The 27,558-nt window shown below is 38.8% G+C and overlaps 1 protein-coding gene across 1 annotated transcript in view; it reads right to left on the bottom strand.

The window, feature by feature from the left end:
* pkd1a (polycystic kidney disease 1a) overlaps positions 1–27,558 on the bottom strand; it is a 137,832-nt gene that overhangs the window by 69,331 nt on the left and 40,943 nt on the right. The window contains exons 5-17 of the mRNA XM_062032740.1: positions 18,448–18,519; positions 16,701–16,864; positions 14,738–14,988; positions 14,375–14,635; positions 14,110–14,278; positions 10,250–10,427; positions 8,530–8,744; positions 5,939–6,060; positions 5,709–5,859; positions 3,102–3,364; positions 2,384–2,746; positions 1,705–2,181; positions 1,458–1,589 (exon numbers count right to left, since the gene is read on the bottom strand). Of these exons, the coding sequence (XP_061888724.1) occupies positions 1,458–1,589; positions 1,705–2,181; positions 2,384–2,746; positions 3,102–3,364; positions 5,709–5,859; positions 5,939–6,060; positions 8,530–8,744; positions 10,250–10,427; positions 14,110–14,278; positions 14,375–14,635; positions 14,738–14,988; positions 16,701–16,864; positions 18,448–18,519 (2,818 nt within the window). The remainder of the gene's footprint in view (positions 1–1,457; positions 1,590–1,704; positions 2,182–2,383; positions 2,747–3,101; positions 3,365–5,708; positions 5,860–5,938; positions 6,061–8,529; positions 8,745–10,249; positions 10,428–14,109; positions 14,279–14,374; positions 14,636–14,737; positions 14,989–16,700; positions 16,865–18,447; positions 18,520–27,558) is intronic.

The following is a 27,558-nucleotide window of genomic DNA, read 5'->3' as shown; positions in this document are numbered from 1 at the left end:
TAAGATTTACGTTTGGACATACGTAAATGTATACTGTTTTTTTTAAACAGGTCATGTAACTGTGTTTCCATTAATAAGAATGTATAATTTTTTATTAATTTTTTTCCTGTCCAGCTACTCTGGCAAATCATATTGTTGATGTAGATGCCCATATTTGCTGTCCAGATTTACATTACAAAAGAGAAGTGTGGATACTTCTCTTTTTGCTTTATTTGTATTTGACTTTATTAAATTTGATTTATATTCATGTTTGGCGCAGCTGGACGGGAGCAGGAGGGAATAGGGGCGTGTGTTCTCTCGGGGAACATGCTTTTTTTGTCGTACCAGAATATGATGAAGCATATGTAGCACTTGGCTTCACTGTAACCACGGTGGGAGATGAGGAAAGACTGGTGTGTTGTTTCCTTTAATGTTAATAAGCTTAAAATATTATTCAGAGGTATAGTTGTAACCATTTTATAGTCAAATTATACTATTTATAGTCAAGGGTGATGGGTCAAATGCAGATAATAATTTCGCCACACCTAGTGTGTGTGTGACAATCATTGGTACTTTAACTTTTTAACTTAACAATGGAGAGTGAGGGGGGGAGGTGGGGGCATGCAATATTTATATAAGTCTATATACTTCCTAGGGGGGACGTAACAAGGAATATTTGACAAGCACTGCCCTAGAGGAACAACGTTAATATATGTTTGATGAAACGTGATTGTGTGCATGAGTGGATGTATGCAAATGTGCTTGTATATGTACAGTATTTGTATACTGTATGTTTGTACAGTGAATGCACGTATGAATGTATGCACCGTGAGTGTGTAGGTACGTACTGTATTTGTGTATGTATGTGGGAGCGTATGTGCCTATGTGCGTGGGTAAGTACCAATGTGTGTGTATGTATGAATAATTGTGTGTATGTGAGTATGTGAATTTGTATGTACAATATATTTCTCTCCCAGTGTGTGCGGGAGCCAAACTATGGCCTTAGCCACCCAGACAGCCCAACCCAAAACAGCAGGTGAGGTCCCCAGGGAACCAGGGACCACTGGCCCCACGCAGCCAGGCCGGCCAGCGACAGGAACCCCAGAGCAGAGAATGTATAAATAAAAGAATGGACAATAAGTACAAAAGAGTCTATAATTGATTAATGATGTGTTGTCAAAGTAATAATTAACAATTGTAACTATATTAACAAAAAAAGGTTAAAAAAAAAATCTTACTGTGTGTAGCAGCTGCTGTACACTTTGAATGTGAATCATGACGACTGTATTTAAACTACACTGCCACCGCATAATAGATTATCAATCAAAGAACAAACTAATATCCGTAAATGTCTGAATTCAACAGAGAGCTATTTCAGTTGTCTTTGAAAAGGCAGAACTTTTGAACCGTTTCTTGTATTGTATCTCTAGTCATGTTGCTATTGAGAGTACATGAACAGGACGTGTAAGTAAACTCACTGTGAGCTTGTAGACTGCAGCATGCTGGTAGATCACATTGAGGACGGTGTTGTAATACGTGAAGTAGGGCTTGTCGTCAACTGTCCATTTGAACGTGGGATTGGAGCCTTCAAGCACTGATGCTGTGTAGCTCTATAGGAAATACATTTTAAAGAGGCCAGTAAAACGTCTGTATAATATTATACATGAACACTCAACATAATATTATAATACAGTAATGAAGATAAAATTAAATGAAAAAACACACCACAACTGACTCCATGAGGACTCTGTGAGCTGGGAAAGGCTGGACCACGAGTCCTCTTAAAGGTTCTTCCAGGTGAACAATCACAGTCAAGTTGGACTCTGTTACATTATTATGAGCGTCTATCTCCACCTGTATTGGACCATTCTGCTCCACTGCCAGCAAGTTTAGATCCAGTGCTGCATATAGACTTGGTTCTGCCACCTCAATCCCCGAATGAGATACATGCTTGCAGAGTGTGGGACTGGAAGCAAAATTTGAGGGACAGTCCGGCTGAAAGGTCACGCTGTAATTACTTCCTCGTTGAGCTGCTCTTGTGATGTATCGGGACTGCACATGGAGCAGCAGCTGAGTATTGTTGGGCTGCAGGTAGAGGCTGCCATTGCAGAGCGGTGGATGCAAAATTGTTAGGCCTAATGGAGGCACCACATGCAGTAAGCATGATGCTGAGGCTGGATATAATGGTGCAGCAGAGGTCACCTGGAAGTATTAAGTTATTAAGTTAGAGGTTGTCTCATTAATTTCAGAGCACATTTGTACAGACAGAAAAATCAATACAGAAATGTACATATTTGTTAGTTATTTTGTGTCTAATGTTGGTATTCAAAAAATGTTCACTGAACATTTTCCATGTTCGATATGGGTCATTGCATGCTGGGATATGACATACTTTTACGCTTACCTGCAGAGTGTAGAGTCCAGGCTGGGCAAGGCCGGCGGAAAGCTCTGCTCCCTGCAGCGGGATCTTGCTGTGCCCCACATAGAGCACCCTTACTGGGCACACCACATCCTCCAGCCAGCTTGCTTCACCAGTCTTAAGTGGTGCCTCCAGGTCAAGATGGGGCTGTGGGTCAACACCGTGGCTAGCTGATGGTCTGCTTGAGTTCATCAAAATTCGCTCAGAATTGTTGAGGACCAAAACAGACTGTCGCCAGAGTGAACTGGGGGCAGACTGGCAGCGCAGAAGGGAGGCTGGGCCTGCATCATGTTGCAGGGCAATGACATCACCAGGGGAAACCAAAAGATCTTCTAACTGGTCTTGTACCTGAGCAAAACAGGGTTTAAGGAAAGCGATGTTAAAAGTATTAACAAAACCCCCATTGTATAGTTTAATTGTTTAAACAATGGTAGTTGAATTTAAATGCTTTGGTGGTCCAAACCAATTTGACCCAAAATGTCTATATTATGGTCTACAAGAATAAACAACATTCCAAAATGTCTGATGATTCCAACACACTGATCAATCAAAAAAAAAATCAAACAATACAATGCTGAATCCAATCATCTAATAAACAATCTTGTAAAGAATGTAGTATTAAAAGTGGAAGTCAACTATTGCTATTGGACATAATTAAAATGTATTAGGAACACCAACACTGGCTAAACGTATTTTATCTCACCAGAATGTTTGCAGCAGGCCCCGATGGCAAAGTGAAGGCCACCTCTTCTTGCAGAGTGTATCGTGGTTTCAGAGCTCCAGGTGGCAGACGGTGAGCTTGGGTGCAGTTCTGACAGGAAGATGAATGACACGGACTGGAGAGGGCCAAGCATTGTCGTTGGAAAGGACACCACTGTTGTAGTTTGGGACAAGGGGGAGGCTGAACGACCCTGGTTTCATTTGGGATACAATGAGCCACTGGAGCACAAAGTGGACCTTCACAACCTGGAATAAAATATTTATTTTACTAGTTTTTTGTTTTTACAATAAAATATACATAATTGAACATTGAACTCATTGAACTATTTTCCAGATCCATATTTAATATTATAATAATATAATTAATAATAATGCTAAATCCCTTTAAAGACATTATTTAATTACCTGCATCATACTGACAGCTGATATTTTGGTCACCTTATTTACATTAGCAAAACCGTTTGCAGGGATGTCCAAATGAGGGCTGGCTGGCGTAGGTGGAGCGCTAATGTTTTATCATAGTTCTGTGAGGTCCGGTTGCTAAGTTGCTAAATTAACCTTAGCGTCGTTAGCAACAGCATTTTTAAGCCTTACCAGGCTGAGAATTTTAAACCGTGTAGTTACATGTACATGGTTTAATAGTATTGTTGGTCTTCTGTCTATCCTTCCAGTCAGGGGTTTATTTATTTTGTTTCTATCTTCATTTGAGAATGATGCTATCACGTTAGCTCAGTAGCTAAGTGTGTCACCGATGTATTGTCTTGGAGATAAATGTCACTTTAAATGTCCATTTCGCGTGCTCGACTCTCATTTTCAAGAGGATATAGTATCCGAGGTGGTTTAAAATACAAATCCGTGATCCACAATAGAAAAAGGAAAGAGTACATAGTTCTGTGAGGTCCGGTTGCTAAGTTGCTAAATTAGCCTTAGCGTCGTTAGCAACAGCATAGTTAAGCCTTACCAGGCTGAGAATTTTTAACCGTGTAGTTACATGTACATGGTTTAATAGTATTTTTGATCTTCTGTCTATCCATCCAGTCAGGTTTTTTTTAAATTTAGTTTCTATCTGCATTTGAGACTGCTATGCTATCACGTTGGCTACGTAGCTAGGTTAGCTTCTATTTTTTTTAGCTTTGAAAAGCTGAATATCATTAATCGTGTATTTACATGTTCATGGTTTAATAGTATTTTTGATCTTCTGTCTATCTATCCAGTCAGGGTTTTTTTAAATTTAGTTTCTATCTGCATTTGAGACTGATGCTATCACGTTGGCTACGTTGCTAGGTTAGCTTCTATTTCTTTAGCTTCGCAAAGCTGAATATTATTAATCGTGTATTTACATGTTCATGGTTTAATAGTATTTTTGATCTTCTGTCTATCCATCCAGTCAGGGTTTTTTTTAATTTAGTTTCTATCTGCATTTGAGACTGCTATGCTATCACGTTGGCTATGTTGCTAGGTTAGCTTCTATTTTTTTTAGCTTTGCAAAGCTGAATATTATTAATTGTGTATTTACATGTTCAGTCACTGTGAATGTCCATTTCGCGTTCTCGACTCTCATTTTCAAGAGGATATAGTATCTGAGGTGGTTTAAAATACAAATCTGTGATCTACAAAATAAAAAGGAGAGAGTGTGGAATCCAATGAGCCAGCTTGTACCTAAGTTACGGTCAGAGCGAAAAAAGATACGTCCATCACTGCCTCTCAAGTCCTTCACTGTAACGTTCCTCATCTACGAATCTTTCATCCTCGCTCAAATTAATGGGGTAATCGTCACTTTTTCGGTCCAAATCTCTCTCGCTCCATTGTAAACAATGGGGAATTGTGAGGAATACTAGCTCCTGTGACGCCACGCTACTTCCGGTACAGGCAAGGCTTTTTTTATCAGCGAGCAAAAGTTGCGAACTTTATCGTCGATTTTCTCTACTAAATCCTTTCAGCAAAAATATGGCAATATCACGAAATGATCAAGTATGACACATAGAATGGATCTGCTATTCCCGTTTAAATAAAACAATTCATTTCAGTAGGCCTTTAAATACCACACATGATCTGATTTACAACAATATCCACAAATTCTAAATTTAATAAGCTAAGGTTCATAAAAATGTGTAATTGTGTTTACTTTAGTTACTTTCTAAAAGCATTTTAAGTTCCATAATCTACTGTCAAAGTATCTGATCAGGACTCGAAATCAGATCACATCTTAAATCAAAAATGTCAATCGGGACATCCCTAATTTTTACGGTTGTTTTTTGCTTTAATTTATTTTGACAATATGCTGCAGGCCAACAAAACTAAAGCTTCGGGCTGCAAATGGCCCCCGGGCTACACGTTGGACACCCCTACGGTAGTGGCATATTACACATCTGTGTCCCAATACAGATGCACAAGCAAAAGGACAGGATGCATTGAGGCATGAAGCTTCTGTCCCTTTCAAAGCATTCCTCCATGTTAGCCAACATAACTTGTTAAGACAAGGTTCCTTGGTGTGTGCATGCATGGTTTGTCTAGGTGTCAGTGCAGGTCGCTTGTATGTAGAAACGTGCGTTTTGTTTCACGGGTGGACTCGTTTATGAGTGAGACTCACTGGGCAGGAGCAGGTGCAGGCCGGGATAAGGACAGTGAGGTCTGTAGATCTGGAATTTAACATGGATTTGTGAGCTCAACTCCTGTGTGACAAACTCCAAGGAAGACAAGCGACCCGCAGTGACAAAGCTCGATGCCGCAAACAGCAGTAACTGAAGGAGAGACATAAGAATACAATGTTATGAAGACACACATTTGTCAAATTAAATAACATATGATGTTTTTATTCACCTCTAAAGCAGTGTGGGCTGTTTGTGCAGCAGAGAATGGAGCGAGGGGCGCTACAAGCAAAGAATTATGTGAGGGAAAGACTGCCAGACCAACCATGTAGATGCCTGCATCTGGAACACGAACTGGTAGAGGGAAAAACAAAAACAAATAAGGAAGCCAATTCAAGCTATTCTAGTTATGAAAAAATAATATGTATTAATTAATTAAAATTACTAGGAAAACATTTAATTGTAATTTAAAAATGTATAAACCCAATCCAAGGTTTGGCAAAAGTCATTGATCTTTTCATGAAGTTAAAATTAGTTTTTGGATGCTTATCTAAAATGGTTTCTTGGTTGGGATGCAGAAAGGTAGTAAGGTACAAACCTTATAGTTAAAAAAGGAATAAAGAGGACATTATAAAAAATAAAAATTAAAAAAGATTTGGTCTCCCTGTGGATAAATAGTAGACTTAAAACAGATCCCTGAAGAACCCCACTGGTTATTTTATGAGTCAATTGAAACAATATAAAAGTAAAGTGTATTTTTTAGCTACAAACCCCGTGTCCATATGAGTTGGGAAATTGTGTTAGATGTAAATATAAACGGAATACAATGATTTGCAAATCCTTTTCAACCCATATTCAGTTGAATATGCTACAAAGACAACATATTTGATGTTCAAACTAATAAACTTTTTTTTTTGCAAATAATCATTAACTTTAGAATTTGATGCCAGCAACACGTGACAAAGAAGTTGGGAAAGGTGGCAATAAATACTGATAAAGTTGAGGAATGCTCATCAAACACTTATTTGGAACATCCCACAGGTGAACAGGCAAATTGGAAACAGGTGGGTGCCATGATTGGGTATAAAAGTAGATTCCATGAAATGCTCAGTCATTCACAAACAAGGATGGGGCGAGGGTCACCACTTTGTCAACAAATGCGTGAGCAAATTGTTGAACAGTTTAAGAAAAACCTTTCTCAACCAGCTATTGCAAGGAATTTAGGGATTTCACCATCTACGGTCCGTAATATCATCAAAGGGTTCAGAGAATCTGGAGATATCACTGCACGTAAGCAGCTAAGCCCGTGACCTTCTATCCCTCAGGCTGTACTGCATCAACAAGAGACATCAGTGTGTAAAGTATATCACCACATGGGCTCAGGAACACTTAAGAAACCCACTGTCAGTAAGTACAGTTGGTCGCTACATCTGTAAGTGCAAGTTAAAACTCTCCTATGCAAGGCGAAAACCGTTTATCAACAACACCCAGTAACGCTGTCGGCTTCGCTGGGCCTGAGCTTATCTAAGGTGGACTGATACAAAGTGGAAAAGTGTTATGTGGTCTGACGAGTCCACATTTCAAATTGTTTTTGGAAACTGTGGACGTCGTGTCCTCCGGACCAAAGAGGAAAAGAACCATCCGGATTGTTATAGGCGCAAAGTTGAAAAGCCAGCATCTGTGATGGTATGGGGGTGTATTTGTGCCCAAGACATGGGTAACTTACACATCTGTGAAGGCGCCATTAATGCTGAAAGGTACATACAGGTTTTGGAGCAACATATTTTGCCATCCAAGCAACGTTACCATGGACGCCCCTGCTTATTTTAGCAAGACAATGCCAAGCCACGTGTTACATCAACGTGGCTTCATAGTAAAAGAGTGCGGGTACTAGACTGGCCTGCCTGTAGTCCAGACATGTCTCCCATTGAAAATGTGTGGCACATTATTAAGCCAAAAATACCACAACGGAGACTCCCGGACTGTTGAACAACTTAAGCTGTACATCAAGCAAGAATGGGAAAGAATTCCACCTGAGAAGCTTCAAAAATGTGTCTCCTCAGTTCCCAAACGTTTACTGAGTGTTGTTAAAAGGAAAGGCCATGTAACACAGTGGTGAACATGCCCTTTCCCAACTACTTTGGCACGTGTTGCAGCCATGAAATTCTAAGTTAATTATTTGCAAAAAAAAAATTAAGTTTATGAGTTTGAACATCAAATATCTTGTCTTTGTAGTGCATTCAATTGAATATGGGTTGAAAATGATTTGCAAATCATTATATTCTGTTTATATTTACATCTAACACAATTTCCCAACTCATATGGAAACGGGGTTTGTACTTTAATAATAATTGCATTAGATATTATAGCGCTTTTCTAGACACTCAAAGCGCTTCACAGAGAACTGAGAACTGATCATTCATTCACTCCACATTCACAATAGATGGTGGTAAGCTACATTTGCGGCCACAGCTGCCCTGGAGTGGACTGACGAAAGCGTGGCTGCCAATTGGACCCTACCGCTCTTTCGACTTTAGGTGTTTAATATGTCGATCAGTAGGGTTCAGTTGCTTCTCTACAATGCATGAGGAGCATGATTCCAGACCTGTTCTATGCATAAAGTGCTTTGAGATAACTTCTGGTGTGCTATACAAATCAAATTGACTTGACTACCTAAATTACAGTTGTAGTAATCCTTCAAGAACCGCAAAATGTCACACATCTCAATAGAGATACATTTTGGAACATGTTAAGATCACAAAAATGTTTACAAAACAAGACGTTTGTCATTGTAATGAAGTATACTGTAGATCTGAAACAAACCTTGAGGGCTGTATTGGCAGACAAACGCCCGCATGGTGTTGCATGGATGCAAACTTGTCTGAGCACGCTGATCAAGGGACACGCAAATGTTTCCACGGGAGATCAAGGAACGAGGCGCAAGTCCTTCCTCCCCGTTCTGGGCCTCAGAGCCGTTGACCCAGCGCAGCCTGCCAGGAGATTTGACGTCACTCAAGCCGAGCCACACTCCTCGTTCCCTGCAGAAGTAAGCGAAAGGGAACATATTGATTAGCAAATCACCTGTTCAATACCCAGCGTGGAGGCTGTTCTAGATGGAAAATGGGCTTAGCCATGTTGAAACACACAAACACAAGTAAAAAAAGCACAGCTCCTGATTGCTTTCTGATCAAACAAACTTCTTGTCTAGCCTTTCACACACAGTTAAACACAAGAGTGACAATACACTCACCAAATTGTGCCAGTTTGAGTGCAATCAATGATGTAAGCGTGGAGAGAAGAGATAGAAAAAGCGCTTTAATTGAGACCCAGTGGGATGTCAAATGTTTACCGTGGCCTTGTTATTATGATGCAGGCATTGGATTTTCACACCATGGTTCCATTAATGGACTCTCAGTCCATTTGACCACTGACTGAAGGCAAATATAATTATTTATTATTTTCAGATACTTTGTTTGGTGTTTGACGATACAACCTGGACAGGGGGTATTTGGGCAGCTGAGAAAAAAAAAGAAATGTTTTCGAATCCTGGTTTTCTATGACCTCAGGTATTTTGTCAACTTTTCACATCTGTGAAAACGACGTCTGAAGTGGACAAAGCAGAGTAAACATGACAAAGGGTCTCTGGGGCAAAAACAAGCAGAGAAGGGCAGAAAAAAGTTCCTTATTCAAACAAGAGATTCTCCATCCACAGCAGCTTTTTCTACTCTCCTCCACTTTAGTCTGCAACAACAATCCATCTACACACATTAACACACACACACATTAGAGGTCTCATCGTAGAGCGTCAAAGTTACCATGCAGCTGTGCTTTTACAGATGTGCAGGTCTTGACCTTCCATCCTAAAAATCAAAAAGTGTTGCTTTGTGTAATAAGAAGAATCCAGAATGAGGTTCACCTAATTTATATACCTGTCACTATTTTTTAGGTCTCTCTTGGGGCATTGACTCCTTTTACAAATAAGGGTAAGACAAATGTTTTTTAATTTAATTAAAAAAAAAAGATATTCCTTTTGTGATCCACATTATGAGCAACCACTATTAACATTGATTAGAGCAAAATTGGTTAAAGTAAAAAAAAAATTCAGTGCCTCAGTAGTAATAAACCTCACCACAATAGTGGGGAAATACTGCACCTGGGCATTGATCGACCATAAAGTCAGGAGTGCACAATACTATATGTTCTTTCAGATTAATATATGTTTGTATCTTAAATTGACACAATGTGTCACTCATTGGTATTAGAATGTTAAACAGTGTACATTTTCCAAAAGATAAATTATGATACTTTTGGAAAGAGTGAGGTTTAATTTGCAATCTGGGGATGCCTCCAGAATTTATGATCGGGTGACTGTGGGAGCAAAATTAACACTAAAACATATCTTCTACGTATTCTGTTACATATTTTAAATGTAGATTCAAATTGTCGTAGGTCCACACACACCACACTCTCATACTGTACATGCAAAGCTAAAATAGATATGTAAGACAATTTCTAAACACTTTATTTAGACCAAACTACTCACTGTGTGACTTTATGAGCCAGCACGTTTCGCAGCGCGTCACCTCTGACTATTGCCAGATCCCCGCCGCGGTCTAAACACTGTTGGTGAGCATCGGTCCAGCTCATCTCCACTGGAACAATCTGGAAACAGCATGAGGACTCAGCGTGATAGAGCCCATCTTTTGGACAGTAAGGGGAGGCTGGCAAGACACAAACATTTTTAGATATTAGAAAATATTTTGTGCAGCACAATCAGGGACAGTTTAGCGATCACATGCATGCTAATACATACAGTATGACCTCATTACGACAGTATGCTGTGGTAAATTTTTAAGCTAATATGCTATCAGTTTAAAACCAAAAAATAACAAGGATGAAAGGATGAATCATACATTAATGGTGACCAAAGTAGGTTAGGATAAAATGGGAAAAGATTTAAGCTAAAATAACTATAGTTATATGCGACAAATTATTTCTGTTAATTGGTTATTAGGTAATTCAATGAATTTCAATTACTTATATTTTATTTCCTGTAATTCTAATTCATCATTTGGAGTGGAACCAATTCAAATCAAATCCCAATTCTTCAAATAACTTGAATTGAAATCCCAAATTTTGCATCAGCCTGGTACCTTACCACATCAATACAGGGAATACTAGAACGGAGAAAGAAACCGTCCTTTCATCTCAGACTGCATTTGTACCCAAGATAGATTAGGAAAATAAAAGACAGCAGTTGCCATGGGAGCTGAACAAAAGAGAAGAGGTGTTTGAACGAGGAAGTTGTTAATTTACAGCAAATGCATGGTTTCTACAAATTAATATAATAATTGTGTTATTTTTTATTCAACACTAACCACAGACCAGCTGAGAGAAAAAATCTAGACGTATTGAAAAAGTATTGCGTCTAAAAATTTAAAGTCAGGCAAGTAAATCCAAACCACGCTCCTTGCTTATACCTCTATTGTAAGGATTGTCACTCTGTGTGCAGCCCCAAGCAAATTATTTTTACTTTGAATGTTAATAAAATGGATTTGCGAGTCTCCATAGTTACTATACAGTAACATGACTCCAGCTGTCACTCACATTTACATACCTTGATCCAACAATAACCAAAAGAATGAACATTCTGATGTGTTCATTCTGTATTGAAGCCTTTTGTCTGGCACAGTGATTCTCAAACGGTGATACATTTACCACTAGTGGTTCTTATGGTGGTACTTCGACAGCCAAGTTTTTTCTGAGGTACTACTTGGTGAAAAAAGTTTGAATATCACTGGTCTAGCAGACTTGTGCAATTGTCCAAATTGAATTCAGAATGTCTCCCAAATTGTAATTGTATTCCATTAATTTGAAATGAGGTTGCAAAAAGGATTCAATTCAAATTGAAGGACGTAGAATTTTAATTCAATTAATCATTTTGGGGTATTCAAGACAAGAATCAACAACTCCCACATTCCAAATCGTTTCCAACTGTTCAAAACTTTTCAACTCATTTAGGACTAGGCATGGGCCAGTTTTTCCTATATTTTATGTTTATCGATCTGTGCTTGGCAAGTTGGCCTTCCAAAAGATATGTATTGATCCAAGGTTGTTTAAAAAGGAATTTGATTCATTTGACCAAAAAAAGGAAAACATTGGATTTAAAAACAACAGACTTTATATGACATTTAGAACTTTTAATAAGAAATATTTAAAACGTTAAGTCTATTTTCATCTCTGTGGTGTCATCAAAACAAAAATGGTGGACAATAGTGTAATATCTCTGACATGTGTCTGTGTGCCTTTAAGAGGTGGTGTTGTTTTGTGTGACGTGTGCGAGTGCGGCAGGAGTCCCGCGAGAGTCCGCGTGTCTGTGTGTTCAGTGTTTAAACGTGAAGTTGTGGCAAATATCATAAATAAATAAAAAATAAATATGTGTGTGTTTTGACTCACTGAGTCTGTTACCACTTGTTAAGAAAGTGTCTGAGAGTGTATCTCCAACTATCTCTTCTTCTCCACTGCCGGGCATTTCAATATCCTAACTTTCGGCTACAGCACAATTGCAAAAGTCACAATTAATACAAACGACAAAACCCAATGACAAAGCCGCAACGCAACTTTAAACCACAGAAGGCGCACCAGACCCAATGGAAGTGACAGCTAAGAGAAGTAATTTCATGAGAAACAGGAGATGGATCAAGGAGGCTATGAAAACTAAACACAACACCATTAACAGGAATGAGAACGAAGAACAGATTCTACATGGCAGGGTCGGATAACTATAATTAGCAGGTAATTCTACTGTTAAAATGTTGGTTACTGTACTTTTATTAAAAATTGCTTGAAATGTAAGGAGAAAGTGTTTCCTCTTGTTAATTCAAGCTAAAGTGTTGGTTGCACTTTATTCAAATAAGATGTGAATGCATAGGCCAATAATTGTTGTTTACTTGCTTGTTTGTATCCATAATTAATCCATACATAATTCTCTCACAATAAATAACTGAAAATAGGAAACTTCACCTGAAGGGTCCAGTATCCACTATTTATTTCAAAGTCATGCTGCTTGATTTGTCTTGCAAAAAAGTTACTGAATCAATTTTAACTCTCTGTATCATCTTGTATCGTATCGTTCTAAAAAAAATAATATTGTCACTGAATCGTATCGGCAACCAAAAATATTGAATATAATTGAATTGTTGTTAAAACAAATCGTTACACCCCTATATTCCGCGGTATAAAAAAAGACGGTTTCAAAACCACTAAAATGTTCCTTCATACAGTTCATATGGTATTAGCGAAAATGATAGTGCTTCCGGTCGTAAATGGCTGTAGCGGCTGTATCAGGACCTCTCTCACAGCATACTATGCTGAATTAATATTGGCGGTTCCCCCAGTCTAATATGACAAAATAGGCAGTTGGAAAATACTTCAGCTGCCCTTAAAATATAGATGACCACAGTGGAAGAAGATCGCCCGACATGCTAAACATGCTTGTGGGCATAAAGCAATAAAGGAGAAGGCACCACTTTGAACACAAACATCTGCCAGAGTTAACGTGGGTTTGACATTAACTAACTGTACTTTGTATTTAGCATTAGTGACACAAATACTAACTTTTTACTGACTAAGCTATAGCATGCTGAGATGGCTAACACCAGCTAGCTAACATGAAGAAAATATTAGAAGGACAGGCACAATGTTATTATTATTTTTATTATTATCATTATTATTATTACTAAAATAAAGTTACAATTGAGGCAGAAAATCAATCAAAACTCATTATCAATTATTTCGAAGCATTTTTTGTTCTTGTTGTATTACACTGAACAAAAACATAAACGCAACCCTTTTGTTTTTGCTCCCATTTTTCATGAGTTGAACTCAAATATCTAAAACTTTTACTATATACACACAAGACCTATTCCTCTCAAATATTGTTCACAAATTTGTCTAAATCTGTTAATTTCCAAGAATTTTCTGCTTTATCCAAGCATCCAAGATGGAGGGACTCTGTGTTTAATTTTTGTGTTTGTAAAGTATTTTAGTACTTAGGCTAAAATCTTTGTTAAACTATTCCTGTTACTTGGATAAAAGGAATTTCTCTGAATTGCACTTCTAGTAATTTCAATTTCAATTCTAATTCAACACCCTGTGTGGTGGAGCCAATTCAACTTAAATCAACTAAAATTCAACTCAATGAACTGAACTGAACTGAACTGTTAAGCAGCTGGAGTCTAATTAGTGCCATAAAAAAAACTAAAATTTTAGATCCCCAATTAACAGCAGTATAATTCTAGTTGTTCTTCTTCTTTCTCTCTCTGAGTTGATTTCGAAACAAAATACTTCAAAAAAATGCAGGATTGGTTTGAAGAGAACTCTGGTTCAGAGCTTTTAGTTTACCTTTGGCGATCTGTACATCCTCTTTTACGATCGTCCAGTCTACATCCAGACCAAGAGACCCCCAGCTGACAAGTGTGACTTCCAGACTGCTATTGGCCACGGTAAGAGATGGGCAGTGCAGTTCCAGTTTGGGAGGAAATGCCACAGTCACTTCTCCACGTGCAGACACCTGGGCACATGGAGATGTAGCATTAAATACATAGAATATGCACCTTTATTGTACAATCAATACATCAAATTAAAATAATTTATCTCTCACTCTCACCTCCTTGTGTCCAGCCCAGGCTATCAAACTGATTGCATACTGTCCTGGAAGTCCATATTTGTGTGTAGCCTTCGAGAGATCCGTTGTTGAGGTGTTGACACGAGGTGAAAGGTCGCCAAATTCCCAGGAGAGCATGATAGGGGTGACGGAGGATGACACTGAGAAACTGATACTGTCGTGAACACTTTGCAATGGGAGGGGCTTAAGTAAGACGTTAAAGTCAACTGCAAACACATCATGAGCCAGAGTCCACCCACATTCCTGTGACCAGCATTGGGAAGAAACAGGACAGAAACAGAGAGAGTATTTGTGAATCAAACAAACTGTTATGACACCTGTGGATTTGATTGTGTGCGTACATACCTTCATGACACTTGGGTTGGTACATGCGGCAGAACACTGAGATTCACTGATGAAGTTGGGCTCAGAGTTTGTACTGCAGAGGCACTCGTGCCTCGCCCCCAGACCGCCATAACGGTAAGAGGCAGCGAAACACACGCTGTTACACTGTTCACGCGTGAAGTTGCCCGGGGTGGAGGATGAGAAAATAACAAGCTCACTCCGGCCTCCACCTCCACTGCTGCTGTCCTCAAGACAGGCGGCATAATTCAGACCTGGAAAAGGAGCACAAGCGATTTCAGACTTTTTACACTCTTCAGTTGTGTCTCTGGGTTTTCACTTTGTCATGCTACCGTAATTTCCGGACTATAAGCCGCTACTTTTTCCCCTCGTTCTGGTCCCTGCGGCTTATACAAGGGTGCGGCTTATTTACGGCCTTTTCTTCTCCGACACCGACGAAGAGGATTTCGGTGGTTTTAGTACGCAGGAGGAAGACGATGACACAATGATTAAAGACTGACTTTTCATATACCGGTAGGCTGCTTATTTTGATAACGTACAGGCGAGCACTTTGTATTACTTTGCACCGTTGTATTATTTGTACTCTGCACGAATGCTGTTCGCCATGTCAAAGATGTGAAAGTTTGATTGAATGATTGAAAGATTTATTGTTAATAAATGGGACGCTTTGCGTTCCCAAACAGTCATCTCTGTCCCGACAATCCCCTCCGTGGTAGCAGGAACCCCTATATACTACGGTAATTACACATCAAAACCCTGCGGCTTATAGTCGGGTGCGGCTTATATATGGAGCAATCTGTATTTTCCCCTAAATTTAGCTGGTGCGGCTTATAGTCAGGTGCGGCTTATAGTCCGGAAATTACGGTACTCTAACACAGAAACACAAGTCAGTAAAAAGTCGCAAGTCCACATGAATTTGCATCATTCAGAGCTTCTGTAGGCCATGGGAAGGCCAGACTCATTTATTTTTATGTATAGCTGATCATAGTTCAACTATGACGGGGGTGATTAAAATTTCAGCGCAGTCCTATTACTAAAATTATTCGTAATGTTATTTGTTTATTTTTTGTGGAATCACTGTAATGTGCTTAGTGTAAACATGCTAGGAGCACAACATGCCTAAATGTCTTGTGACTATGTTTTAGGGTAGGAATAGGGAACCTATGGCTCTCGAGCCAGATGTGGCTCTTTTGATGATTGCATCTGGCTCTCAGATAAATCTTAGCTGACATTACTCAACAAGATAAGTAATGAATAATTCCTCTGGTAATCACAGTGTTAAAAATAAAGTTCAAAATATAAAACATTCTCATGCATTTTAATCCATCCATCCGTTTTCTACTGCACTTGTTCAAGAATTTGCATTAGTGGTAAGAAGTATTTTAATTATTATTGGATAGCTCCAGAATAACAATGTTATTAAGAAGAATAAGAAACTTATTATACTCTAAAAATGTTGTTCTTACTTAAAAATGCACGCATTTAGTTGTATTCAGTGTTAAAAAATATCATATGGCTCTAACGGAAATACATTTTAAAATATTTGGCTTTCATGGCTCTCTCAGCCAAAAAGGTTCCCGACCCCTGTTTTAGGGGTACTGTAAAAAAAATCAATCACCCGCCCGAATAGCAATTCTTATGTATTCCAATTTCTGAAATTAAGTATACATTTTTATAGAGCTGTTATTTTGGCCATCTCCGGTTTACTCGCTGCGTGTATATGTAGTTTGTCAGCAGTCAAGGGGAGCTTTTGTAGCCTGTAACCTGTTTTGAAAAGGTTTCACTAGAATTATTATAGAAAAAAATTGCATATTGCGAGAATTGGTTAGAATCAAGAATTGAGACTTGAATAGTCATTCCAAGAATCCGACTCGAATCAAACCCCCTTTATATTTAATATATTTGCTATGTTGCCACTCATGCTTCTTGTAATGTGTGTGTTTGTGTGTGTGTTCCTGTTTAGTACCGCAGGTGAGCAAGCTGACGTTGAGCAAGGGTTGGTGGCGTAGCTCAGGAGGGTGGTTACACAGCATAGCATCAGGCCGGCGAACTCGCACTCCTTTCTCTTGGAGCCAGCTGACCAAGCGGAAAAGCTTACAGTCACACTCAAAAGGGTTACTGCTTAGGTCACTGCAGGGAAAGGGACAATGATACAAAAGTTATGCTCGGTGCCATTTTTTCACATGACTGTAACTTATTCTTGTGGCACCCCCTACGGGTTGCTTTAGAAGCAGTGTTGCCAACTCCCATAGTAAGGGAAGTAGTTATTGGCTGTCCTAAATGTAGCCAGAAGTTACTCGATGACGCAGCATTTGCATAATGAATTGCAATGGACGCTCCTGGAGAGAGGAATGTCGTCGCTTTTATTGTGTGCATGCCACGTTCAGATGAAAATAATACTTTATTCTACCTTTTTTGTGTTTCCTTATAGCCTGAAGCAGAGGGCTGAGAGCTTGACAAGCAGATGTCCAAATAAGGACGTCTAACCCCGCGAACATAGGCATACAAAACTGCGTGCAAGGTCATGCTAAAGTGCTTGAATCCTATGATTTGGTGCTTTGGCATTGTTTAACACGATTATCCGACATTGTAACAAAATTTATAAATCAGAAAAGACTAAATTCACAGTGGCACCAGCTGCTCGTTGAGGACATTTACTGCAGAGTGATACATGCTTTCATGTCTCCAAAACAATTGAAAACGTTGCTAGATTTTCCGCAAGTCGCTTTTGAGAAAAAAAGGCGCTAAGGAGTTGGAAAGATGAGCAGAAGAAAGTTGCCAAGTTGGCAACACTGTTTGGAAGACATACTATCATACATGTCACATATAAATATATTTTTGGAAACAAAGATAAATAAACATTTACAAAATCTTTCAGGGTAGATAACTAATTTTAAACGTATATATCTGCGTCTTATAGTGCGGTGCGGCTAATATATGTAAAACATTTTTTTTCTAAAATTTGGCGGGTGCGGCTTATATACCGGTGCGCTCTATAGTCCGGAAAATATTTAAAGCAGATATAAGAAATCCGTGAATATCTAGAGTTGCAAATGCTGAACCGCGATCCACTGAATACAAAATACTAAATACCGTATTTTTCGGACTATAAGTCGCAGTTTTTTTCATAGTTGGCCGGGGGTGCGACTTATACTCAGGAGCGACTTATGTGTGAAATTATTAACACATTACCGTAAAATATCAAATAATATTATTCAGCTCATTCACGTAAGAGACTAGACGTATAAGATTTTATCGGATTTAGCGATTAGGAGTGACAGATTGTTTGGTAAACGTATAGCATGTTCTATATGTTATAGTTATTTGAATGACTCTTACCATAATATGTTACGTTAACATACCAGGCACGTTCTCAGTTAGTTATTTATGCGTCATATGACGTACACTTATTCAGCCTGTTGTTCACTATTCTTTATTTATTTTAAATTGCCTTTCAAATGTCTATTCTTGGTGTTGGGTTTTATCAAAGAAATTTCCCCAAAAAATGCGACTTATACTCCAGTGCGACTTATATATGTTTTTTTCCTTCTTTATTATGCATTTTCGGCCGGTGCGACATTTACAGTATTAGGCTCTGTAGGATTGTTTCATCATGTTTTCTATTTTTGTTAGATGCTCATCCACTTATGACAGTGAAAAGATTGTCTGAAACTAAAATACAGGAGGTAAAAGAAATAATTGGAATAACTTACATTTGCGTTAAATTGCACAGGTTGTCGCATATTCGTTCTTCTATCTTGGTAATGAAGTTGTTGCTCAAATCACTGTTGGGAAAAAGCAGAAAAACATTGTTGACAACAAGAGTATAGCATATTCCCCAGTTTGTGATTCATCGTATCATTTTAATGATGTATATAATAAGTGGTTGAAGAAAATGCAGCTGAGATAGGCTCCAGCACCCCCCTGAGAGGGTCAAGCGGTACAAAATGGATGGATGGCTGGACAAAATATTGTGTAAGTCTTAGTCCGCCCTTAACTTAAATGCTCTAATGACCTTTTCAAAGCAGTCGTTTGACAAGTTAAACATAAGAAATGGTGGGCAAAATAAAGGTGTTGGCAATGCGTTCTGTTCTATCTGTTCAAGAATGGGACGGCTACTGTAAATCAGGGGTGCCCAAATTGGGGCCAAATTTGGCCCGCCGAGTTGTTTTGTTCGGCCCGCCCATGGGTAGCTTCCCAAATGTAATACACATTCATAGGGATGTTCCGATAAGGGATTTATGCTGCCGATACTGATCATCCATGGGTGAGATCGGGCGATACCAATACAGATACTGAACCCATATATTCAAGTTTTTTTCAATCGCTAACAAGTGCTTACCCATACTGCAGATACTTTTTCTAAAATCTTAATACAGACTCACACCTACAAACGCAATTGGCAAAATGAATACTTTTCTTCTCAAAAACATATTTTTGTTAAATATATACTAATTCCTTATTTCAAAAACACTAAAAATCTGACTCAAAATAAATTATTCTGTCAAAGAATTAAACATGTTTTCACTTCTCAAAGTACATATAGTCAACCAAAGTACACAAGCTTTCAAAATACTGGCTATTGAGAACAGTACAAAAACTGCATAGACTTTTATGTTTCAGTTTTACAGGTATTTGCATGCAAAACGTGCAATCCACCATTTTTACACTATATTTCTTGGCGGGGAACTGTATGTCCACATGTAATGTTCACAGTCAAAAGCATTCCAGTAAAAAGCTAATATTTTTTTCCCTTTACTGGGGAGGTACAGTTAATCTGACTCTCGCCAGATCCTTGTAGTTCGCTGAGCTCCACATAAGGATCTGGGACTTCTCAATAGGAGATGTATTTCAGAAGGTGGGGCCTTGTAAAAAAAATAATTGTATGTGATTGGTTAAACCACTTGTCCGTTATCACATCGAAATCAACGGCGATGAGAGCGACACTGGGAAATCCAAAACAGAACAGCCGACATATTGTATAACGACAGAGCGAAAAGTTAGAGAACTTTTACTGAAACAACGCAGCAATGTCAGTAGACGATCGATGTCGCGAAACAGTTGCAATAGCAAAATTAATGTCAGCACACGACTCCTCGCTGCATTGTTGTTTGAATCAAACAGTCGCTTCGGCGCTACGTCACATCTATGAAATCCCGCCCGGCAATCCTGATTGGTTCATTATTTTTTGCTATCTTGAAAGAGTTTGCATTGCCTTTGAGCCCAGATCCTTGTGTGCAGCTCAGCAAACTACAAGGATCTGGCGAGAGTCCGGTTAAGGTACAGTAGGAACAGAAAACGTTTTACAATATCGCTCACAGTGAACAAAATATCCATGAAACACACAACAGTATTCCGAACAAAAAACTACCGCAAAAAACCCAGATACGTATTATTGTATGGCCTGAATAAAAACAATCCATATTTACCGGTTGGTTTGTTGAAAGATGCCTATAATGGAGGCAACCATTGACTGCCTCAAATTGGGCTGCACCCTTTCACAAGCCTTTCTTATTGTACTGAGAGCGCGCGGTTGATTACATGGTCAATGATAACGGCATGAATTTCATCACTGAATACTGTTCTTCCAGCCCTTGGAATGCCACCACCACACATTCTTACACCATCTACCTTGCCCTGTCCTTGGGCTTGCTCTTCTCCTTGGGCTCTCACTCTTTTCTCATCCAGACATTACTGTTTGTTTTTTTCTGTTACTGATTCAAAAAACATCACTCTTCAAAGTCCTCCTGACCACTGCCACTGAGTCTAAGCCAGACTGGAATTAGCTACGGTTGGCCCAATTTACCCAACTTAAATTAGCTGTGTGTCAATTATATCATTGTTTATTATCAGCTGAGATATATTGTTGTTTTTTAACAGATATTTTTGCAGAAGAAGATGTTCTAATACTGTATCTAAGGTTTAGAATATTGTTTTTGCTATTGTGGGATGTTGTGTGTTCACATTTGTAAATAATACAAAAACAATCAATACTTTTGTTGTAAAATATAGCTTGTCTGTTAAGAACATGTAAGCATTGTGGAAATGTGTTCACTGACTGCATATTGTGTGAAAAAAACATGAATTATGTGAATGGTGTGGCCACAATAGATCAATGCTGTGTTAATTTTGTTTAGAGTTTTTAAGATCTGATAACTGGTTCGAAAAAGGCTTGTTAGCGACTGAAAAAACCTTTACATTACCCTTTTCAATGTATTTATAGTGAGTGCTAATTACAATTTAACAATAGCAGCACAATATTTTAACTAGTTCCTTAATCTCTTTCATTACATACAATTGTTTGAAGAAGTCTGAGGACATATTACAACAAGTTGGTACACTTTTACAGCCATTTAGGACCCGAAAATGGCGATAATGACACGAAAAGTCGCTTGGTCCCCACCCCGTTTCTTCACGAGGATTATGAGTCATTCTTTATCTAAGGTTTCTCATAGTCATTCACATCGACGTCCCACTGGGGTGAGTTTTTCCTTGCCCGTATGTGGGCTCTGTACCGAGGATGTCGTTGTGGCTTGTGCAGCCCTTTGAGACACTTGTGATTTAGGGCTATATAAATAAACATTGATTGATGATTGATAAGTGGGAATATATGAACATCCTAGCAGTCGGCATCCTTATGACAGCATACATTGTACAGTAAGTGATGTTTTATTGTGTCTTTTGGCTCTCATATGCTTAAAATGATCAAAATACGTAAATATTAAATGTTATTATAAATGTACCCATTACTACATTAAATATATACTGACATCATGTATATCAAACCTCAAAGGAGGTGTTTGGCGGAGTAGAGCGGCTCACATTGGCTCCATTGTGAGAGGACTTTAGATTGCATTAATTTCATATTCAGAATGCAAACAATAAAAATAAATAACATCTATCGTCATGTCTCTCATAATGATTGTGAACGATAGGCAAAAACAATAAAAAAAAAAACAATAGGCAAAATTCCAAAAAAAGTTCCCTTTTAAGATACTAAGAAATGTGCTGTAATTGAGTTGATTCTAATTAACTTAGGGGAGCGGCCTCACACTGTGTATGGAGATATTGTAAATAATTAGCTGCTATATTGTCAGTTATAGGGCTAAAAATAAATATAATATTATCCATCCATTTTCTACCGCTTGTCCCTTTCGGGGTCGCCGGAGGTGCTGGAGCCTATATCTGCTTCGGGCGGAAGGCGACACCTTGGTCAAGTCGCCAAATATAATATTAGCCAAAGGAATCGGCGTTTGTGATTGGCATTGAAAGGAATTATACTGCAATGGCGATCACATACTTTTTCAAGAAAATCGGCCGATATTGATTAGTGGCTGATTGATCGCCACATCTGTAAAAATTCATACTGACTTCTTCAAAGCTCACACAATCATTGATGGCATGTCCCCAATGCTAACTACTTGCCATCTATCGAATGTGACAATCTTCATTATGTTACCTATGGTTCGGCAGTACGTTTAAAATCGCTGTGTTTTGCCCTTTGAACATTTTAACTTTGGCTCTTGGAGACAAAAGGTTCGGGCACTCCTGTTCTAAATTTATTTTTTTCTGTTGATATTCTAATATGAACTAGAATGAAACTAACAATCCATTCATCTTTTATAACGCTTGTCCTCATTAGGGTCACAGGTGAACGAAGTGAATCCTATCCCAGCTGACTTTAGGAAGAGGCTAGTACACCCTGGACTGGTCGACAGCTAATCATAGGGCACATTGAAGTGTTTTCCACGGGACGGGAATGTATCTGTGGCATTTGCTTACATGTGGGTTAATGAATGTCATTGTCTAATTTGCATAATAGGATTTGATGCAAAACTCAGTGTATGTGTGTGGACAGTTACATTTTAATTGTGGCGGGCCTCCACAATTGAATGTATAATATTTGTTAAACACTGCATATAGACAAACAAGCATTCACATAAACACCTATGGACAATTTGAGTCTCCAGTTAGTCCAGTGGTTCTTAACCTGGGTTCGATCGAACCCTAGGGGTTCGGTGAGTCGGCCTCAGGGGTTCAGCGGAGCCTCCGCCGCGCAGGTCAAGACACACCCAGCTCATCGTGTAAATAAAAACTTCTCCCTATCGCCGTATTATGGATACCCCCAAACAATGTTCCCCCTAATTTTCCATCGGATTTGCAGGTGTGTAATTTGTTGTGGTTCATGCACAGTTCATTTTGTACAACATTGTCTTGAATTTGAAAAAAAATATATATATTTTTTACTAAAGAAGGGGTTCGGTGAATGCGCATATGAAACTGGCGGGGTTCCGTACCTCCAATAAGGTTAAGAACCACTGAGTTAGTCTAACAGGGATGTTTTGCGGATGTGGGAGAAGCCAGAGGATCAGAGAAACCCCCACCCATGCATGGGAAGAACATGTAAACTCTACACAGAGATGTTCCAATGAGGATTTGAACGTGGATCTCCAGACTAAGAGGCTGACATGCAAACCACTAAGACACTGGGTGGCCCTTGATCCACACATATACTATATTGCTAAAAGTATTTGGCCAACCATCCAAATGATCAGAATCAGGTGACCTAATCACTTGGCCCGGCCACAGGTGTAAAAAAATCAAGCACTTAGGCATGGAGACAAACATTTGTGAAAGAATGGGCCGCTCTCAGGAGTTCAGTGATATCCAGCGTGGAACGGTCATAGGATGCCAATTGTGCAACAAATCCAGTCGTGAAATTTCCTCGCTCCTAAATATTCCAAAGTCAACTGTCGGCTTTATTATAAGAAAATGGAAGAGTTTGGAAACAACAGCAACTCAGTCACAAAGTGGTAGGCCACATAAACTGACAGAGAGGGGTCAGCGGATGCTGAAGCGGATGCTGAAGCGCATAGTGCAAAGAGGTCGCCGACTTTCTGCACAGTCCGATAAGCCCACGTACAGTACGCAGAGAGCTTCATGGAATGGGTTTCCATGGCCGAGCAGCTGCATCTAAGCCATACATCACAAAGTCCAATACAAAGCGTCGGATGCAGTGGTGTAAAGCACATCACAACTGGACTCTAGAGCAGTGGAGACGCGTTCTCTGGAGTGATGAATCGCGCTTTTCCATCTGGCAATCTGATGGACGAGTCTGGGTTTGGAGGTTGCCAGGAGAATGCTACATTTTGAATTGAATTGAAGTATTTATTTCAAACTTGCACAATACAACAACAACACAATTTTTTTTACATTTTGACAGAGACATTTATGCAAGGCTTGAAAAGGGGTTGGATGAAGCAGATGCTTATAATATCCCAACCCCTCTCACTCTTTCCACATTTAACATAAACAATATAATACAAGAACAATACTATACAAACAAAAACAAGAAAAGCTCCTGTACACTAACAATAGTACCACAGTTACTATGAGACAAGACAAGACGAGACAAAACACACACACACACACACACACATACACACACACACACACAGGCCCCAAAACTCTCTGACCATACACCTCTCTCCCATCGCTCTGTGCTGAGGGCATCACTCTCTTTTCTCCTCGTACTTCTTCAGTACTTCTTTTTTAAACAGTCTTTTAAATTGAATCATGTTAGAACAGGTTTTTAACTCGTCCCCTAAGTTGTTCCACAGAGTGACTCCACGCACTGAAATGCACATTGATTTTAAAGTTGTTCTAAATTTAGGCAAATATAATTTGTTGTTTACTCTTAGACTGTAACTATGGTGAGCATCTCTATCCTGGAATAGGTTCTGTATATTGGATGGTAGAGAGTTTTGGGATGCCCTAAACATAATTTGAGCAGTTTTAAAGTTGATCACATCGTGCAGTTTAAGTTGCTTTAACTCCATGAATAGTGGATTTGAATGATGTCTGTAGTGAACATTGGACACAATCCTAATGGCCTTTTTCTGTAGAGTGACTAAAGGCTGCAGATGGGATTTATAACAATTTCCCCAGACTTCAACACAATAGTTTAAATATGACATAATAAATGAATGATACAATAACAACAGAGCATTGGTGTTCAATAAATGACATGATCTCCTCATCATTCCAACACATTTAGCAACTTTTGTCCTCAGGTAATTTGTATGAGGCTTCCATGAGATATTTTCCTCTATTACCACTCCTAAGAATGAATTTTGTTGAACATATTCTATTGGTGTATCATCAATAACAATCCTGATGGGTATATTACTTTTGTGATTGCTAAAGAGCATGATTTTGGTCTTCTTTAAATTCAGAGACAATTTGTTGGTATTAAACCAAGTTTTTAACTTTATCTTCTCCTCAGTTACAGAGGCCAGAAGTTGCTTCACGTCGTCACCTGCACATGTAATGGTTGTATCGTCAGCAAAGAGGATGAACCTCAGCAGTGTTGATACTTTACATATTTCATTGATATACATAATAAATAGTGTGGGTCCTAGTATCGACCCCTGGGGGACTCCACAGGTTATGTTCATGAGTGTAGATTGATGTTGGTCGATCTGAACAATCTGCTGTCTCTCATTCAAGTAGCTCTTCAGGCATTTCCCTGCCACTTCACTTATGCCATAGTTTTCCAGTTTATTTACCAAAATCTGGTGGTCAATGGTATCGAAAGCATTTTGCAGGTCAATAAAAATTCCTATAACAAATGTGTTCTTCTCGATACCATTAGTAATGTTCTCTATTAAATCACTTAAAGCTAATGAAGTTGACCTATTTTGTCGGAACCCATATTGACAATCGGATAATAATTTGTGCTTTCCAATGAAGCCACGAAGTCTATTATCAAATAATTTTTCCAATATTTTTGACAACTGTGGCAGACGGGAGACGGGCCGGTAATTTGTGAAGTGGTGTTTGTCTCCACATTTGAAGATGGGGATGACTTTTGAGAGTTTCATTTGTGAAGGAAATTGTCCAAGTTGAAAAGATAAATTGCAGATGTATGTGAATGGTTTGATGATTTCTTCCGCTACATTCCGTCCTCATGTCGAGGTCATAAATGTCACGTGATGGTTTGTTCTTACTTTTCTGAATAACCTCTAAGACTTCTTTTTCGACAGTCGGAGTAAGGAACATCGAATAAGGATTTTTTCCATTAAGTTCCATGGGCTGTTCATCATTAATTGGGATTTTTTTGGCCAGCTCAGGCCCAATATTAACAAAAAACACGTTGAAGCCGTCAGCAATCATCTTCTTGTCACTTATGATTTGGTCGTTCTCAACAAAAAACTCCGGATAACAAGGACTGTTTGAACCATGCCCAATAATTGTATTTAATACCTTCCAAATTCCCTTTATATCATTTTTCTTTTGGATTAATAGTTTGGTCGTGTATTCTTTTCTGCTTGCTCTTAATATGCTGGTTAATTTATTTTTATATGTTTTGTACTTTTGTTCTGTTTCTATGGTTTGATGCCTAAAAAAATTCCTATATAAATAATTTTTCTTTTTGCAAGCGTTCACAAGCCCTTTGGTTATCCATGGAGTTTTTGTGGAGTTAGTTATAGTGCATTTTTTGATGGGGCAGTGTGTATCATAAAGTGAGAAAAAAATGTCATGAAATAAATTATAAGCTGCATTTATATCTGGCGTTTGAAAAACAGAAACCCAGTTTTGTTTAGCTAAATTATTCTTAAGGGCTGTTAATGATCTTTCTGTTGTGGCTCTTCGATAATATTCACTATTTACAGGTTTGGATGTTTTGCAGTTAATATTGTACACCATGAACACCGGTAAATGATCACTGACGTCACTCACTAACAAGCCTCCAGTTACAGTCTGATCTACAGTGTTACAGAATATGTTGTCAATAAGTGTGGTGCTGTGTGTTGTGATTCTTGTGGGTCGTGTGAGCAGTGGGAATAAGCCCATGGAGAACATGGTGTCAATAAATTCTGCTGTGTGTTTGTGTTTATTAGGATTCAAAAGGTTTATTTCAGACTGCATTGTGCCGAGTGTGAAATTTGGTAGAGGAGGAATTATGGTGTGGGGTTGTTTTTCAGGAGTTGGGCTTGGCCCCTTAGTTCCAGTGAAAGGAACTTTGAATGCTCCAGGATACCAAAACATTTTGGACAATTCCATGCTCCCAACCTTGTGGGACCAGTTTGGAGCGGGCCCCTTCCTCTTCCAACATGACTGTGCACCAGTGCACAAAGCAAGGTCCATAAAGACATGGATAACAGAGTCTGGTGTGGATAAACTTGACTGGCCTGCACAGAGTCCTGACCTGAACCTGATAAAACACCTTTGGGATGAATTAGAATGGAGACTGAGAGCCAGGCCTTCTCGACCAACATTAGTGTGTGACCTCACCAATGCGCTTTTAGAAGAATGGTCGAAAATTCCTATAAACACACTCCGCAACCTTGTGGACAGCCTTCCCAGAAGAGTTGAAGCTGTAATAGCTGCAAAAGGTGGACTGACATCATATTGAACCCTATGGGTTAGGAATGGGATGGCACTTCAAGTTTATATGTGAGTCAAGGCAGGTGGCCAAATACTTTTGGCAATATAGTGTATATCATAATTCATTCCAACATACAGATTAACAGAATTCTTGTATTCAGACATTTCTTTATGGTGTCCTCTTGTTCAGACTGCACTGCCTCATCTTTTTTTAACCTTTATTCATTGCCCAGGAGAGTCTTATTGCGACTAAGAATCTTTTTTTCAAGAGATATTTCTTATTGCCGAGAGCTCAAACCATTCGTAAACGTTTTTGTGTGTCTCTATGCGGAGTAAAACTATGGAACAAACTGGACTTACAACACAAGCAATGCCAAACTATTAATCGATTTAAACTATTATACAAACATGGGGTCTGGTTCAAATATAGAGAT

Source organism: Entelurus aequoreus, linkage group LG22 (assembly GCF_033978785.1).
Source record: "Entelurus aequoreus isolate RoL-2023_Sb linkage group LG22, RoL_Eaeq_v1.1, whole genome shotgun sequence".
NCBI lineage: Eukaryota > Metazoa > Chordata > Actinopteri > Syngnathiformes > Syngnathidae > Entelurus > Entelurus aequoreus.
The sequence above is the reverse complement of the archived record's forward strand: the minus strand, read 5'-3'. Positions and strand labels throughout refer to the sequence as shown.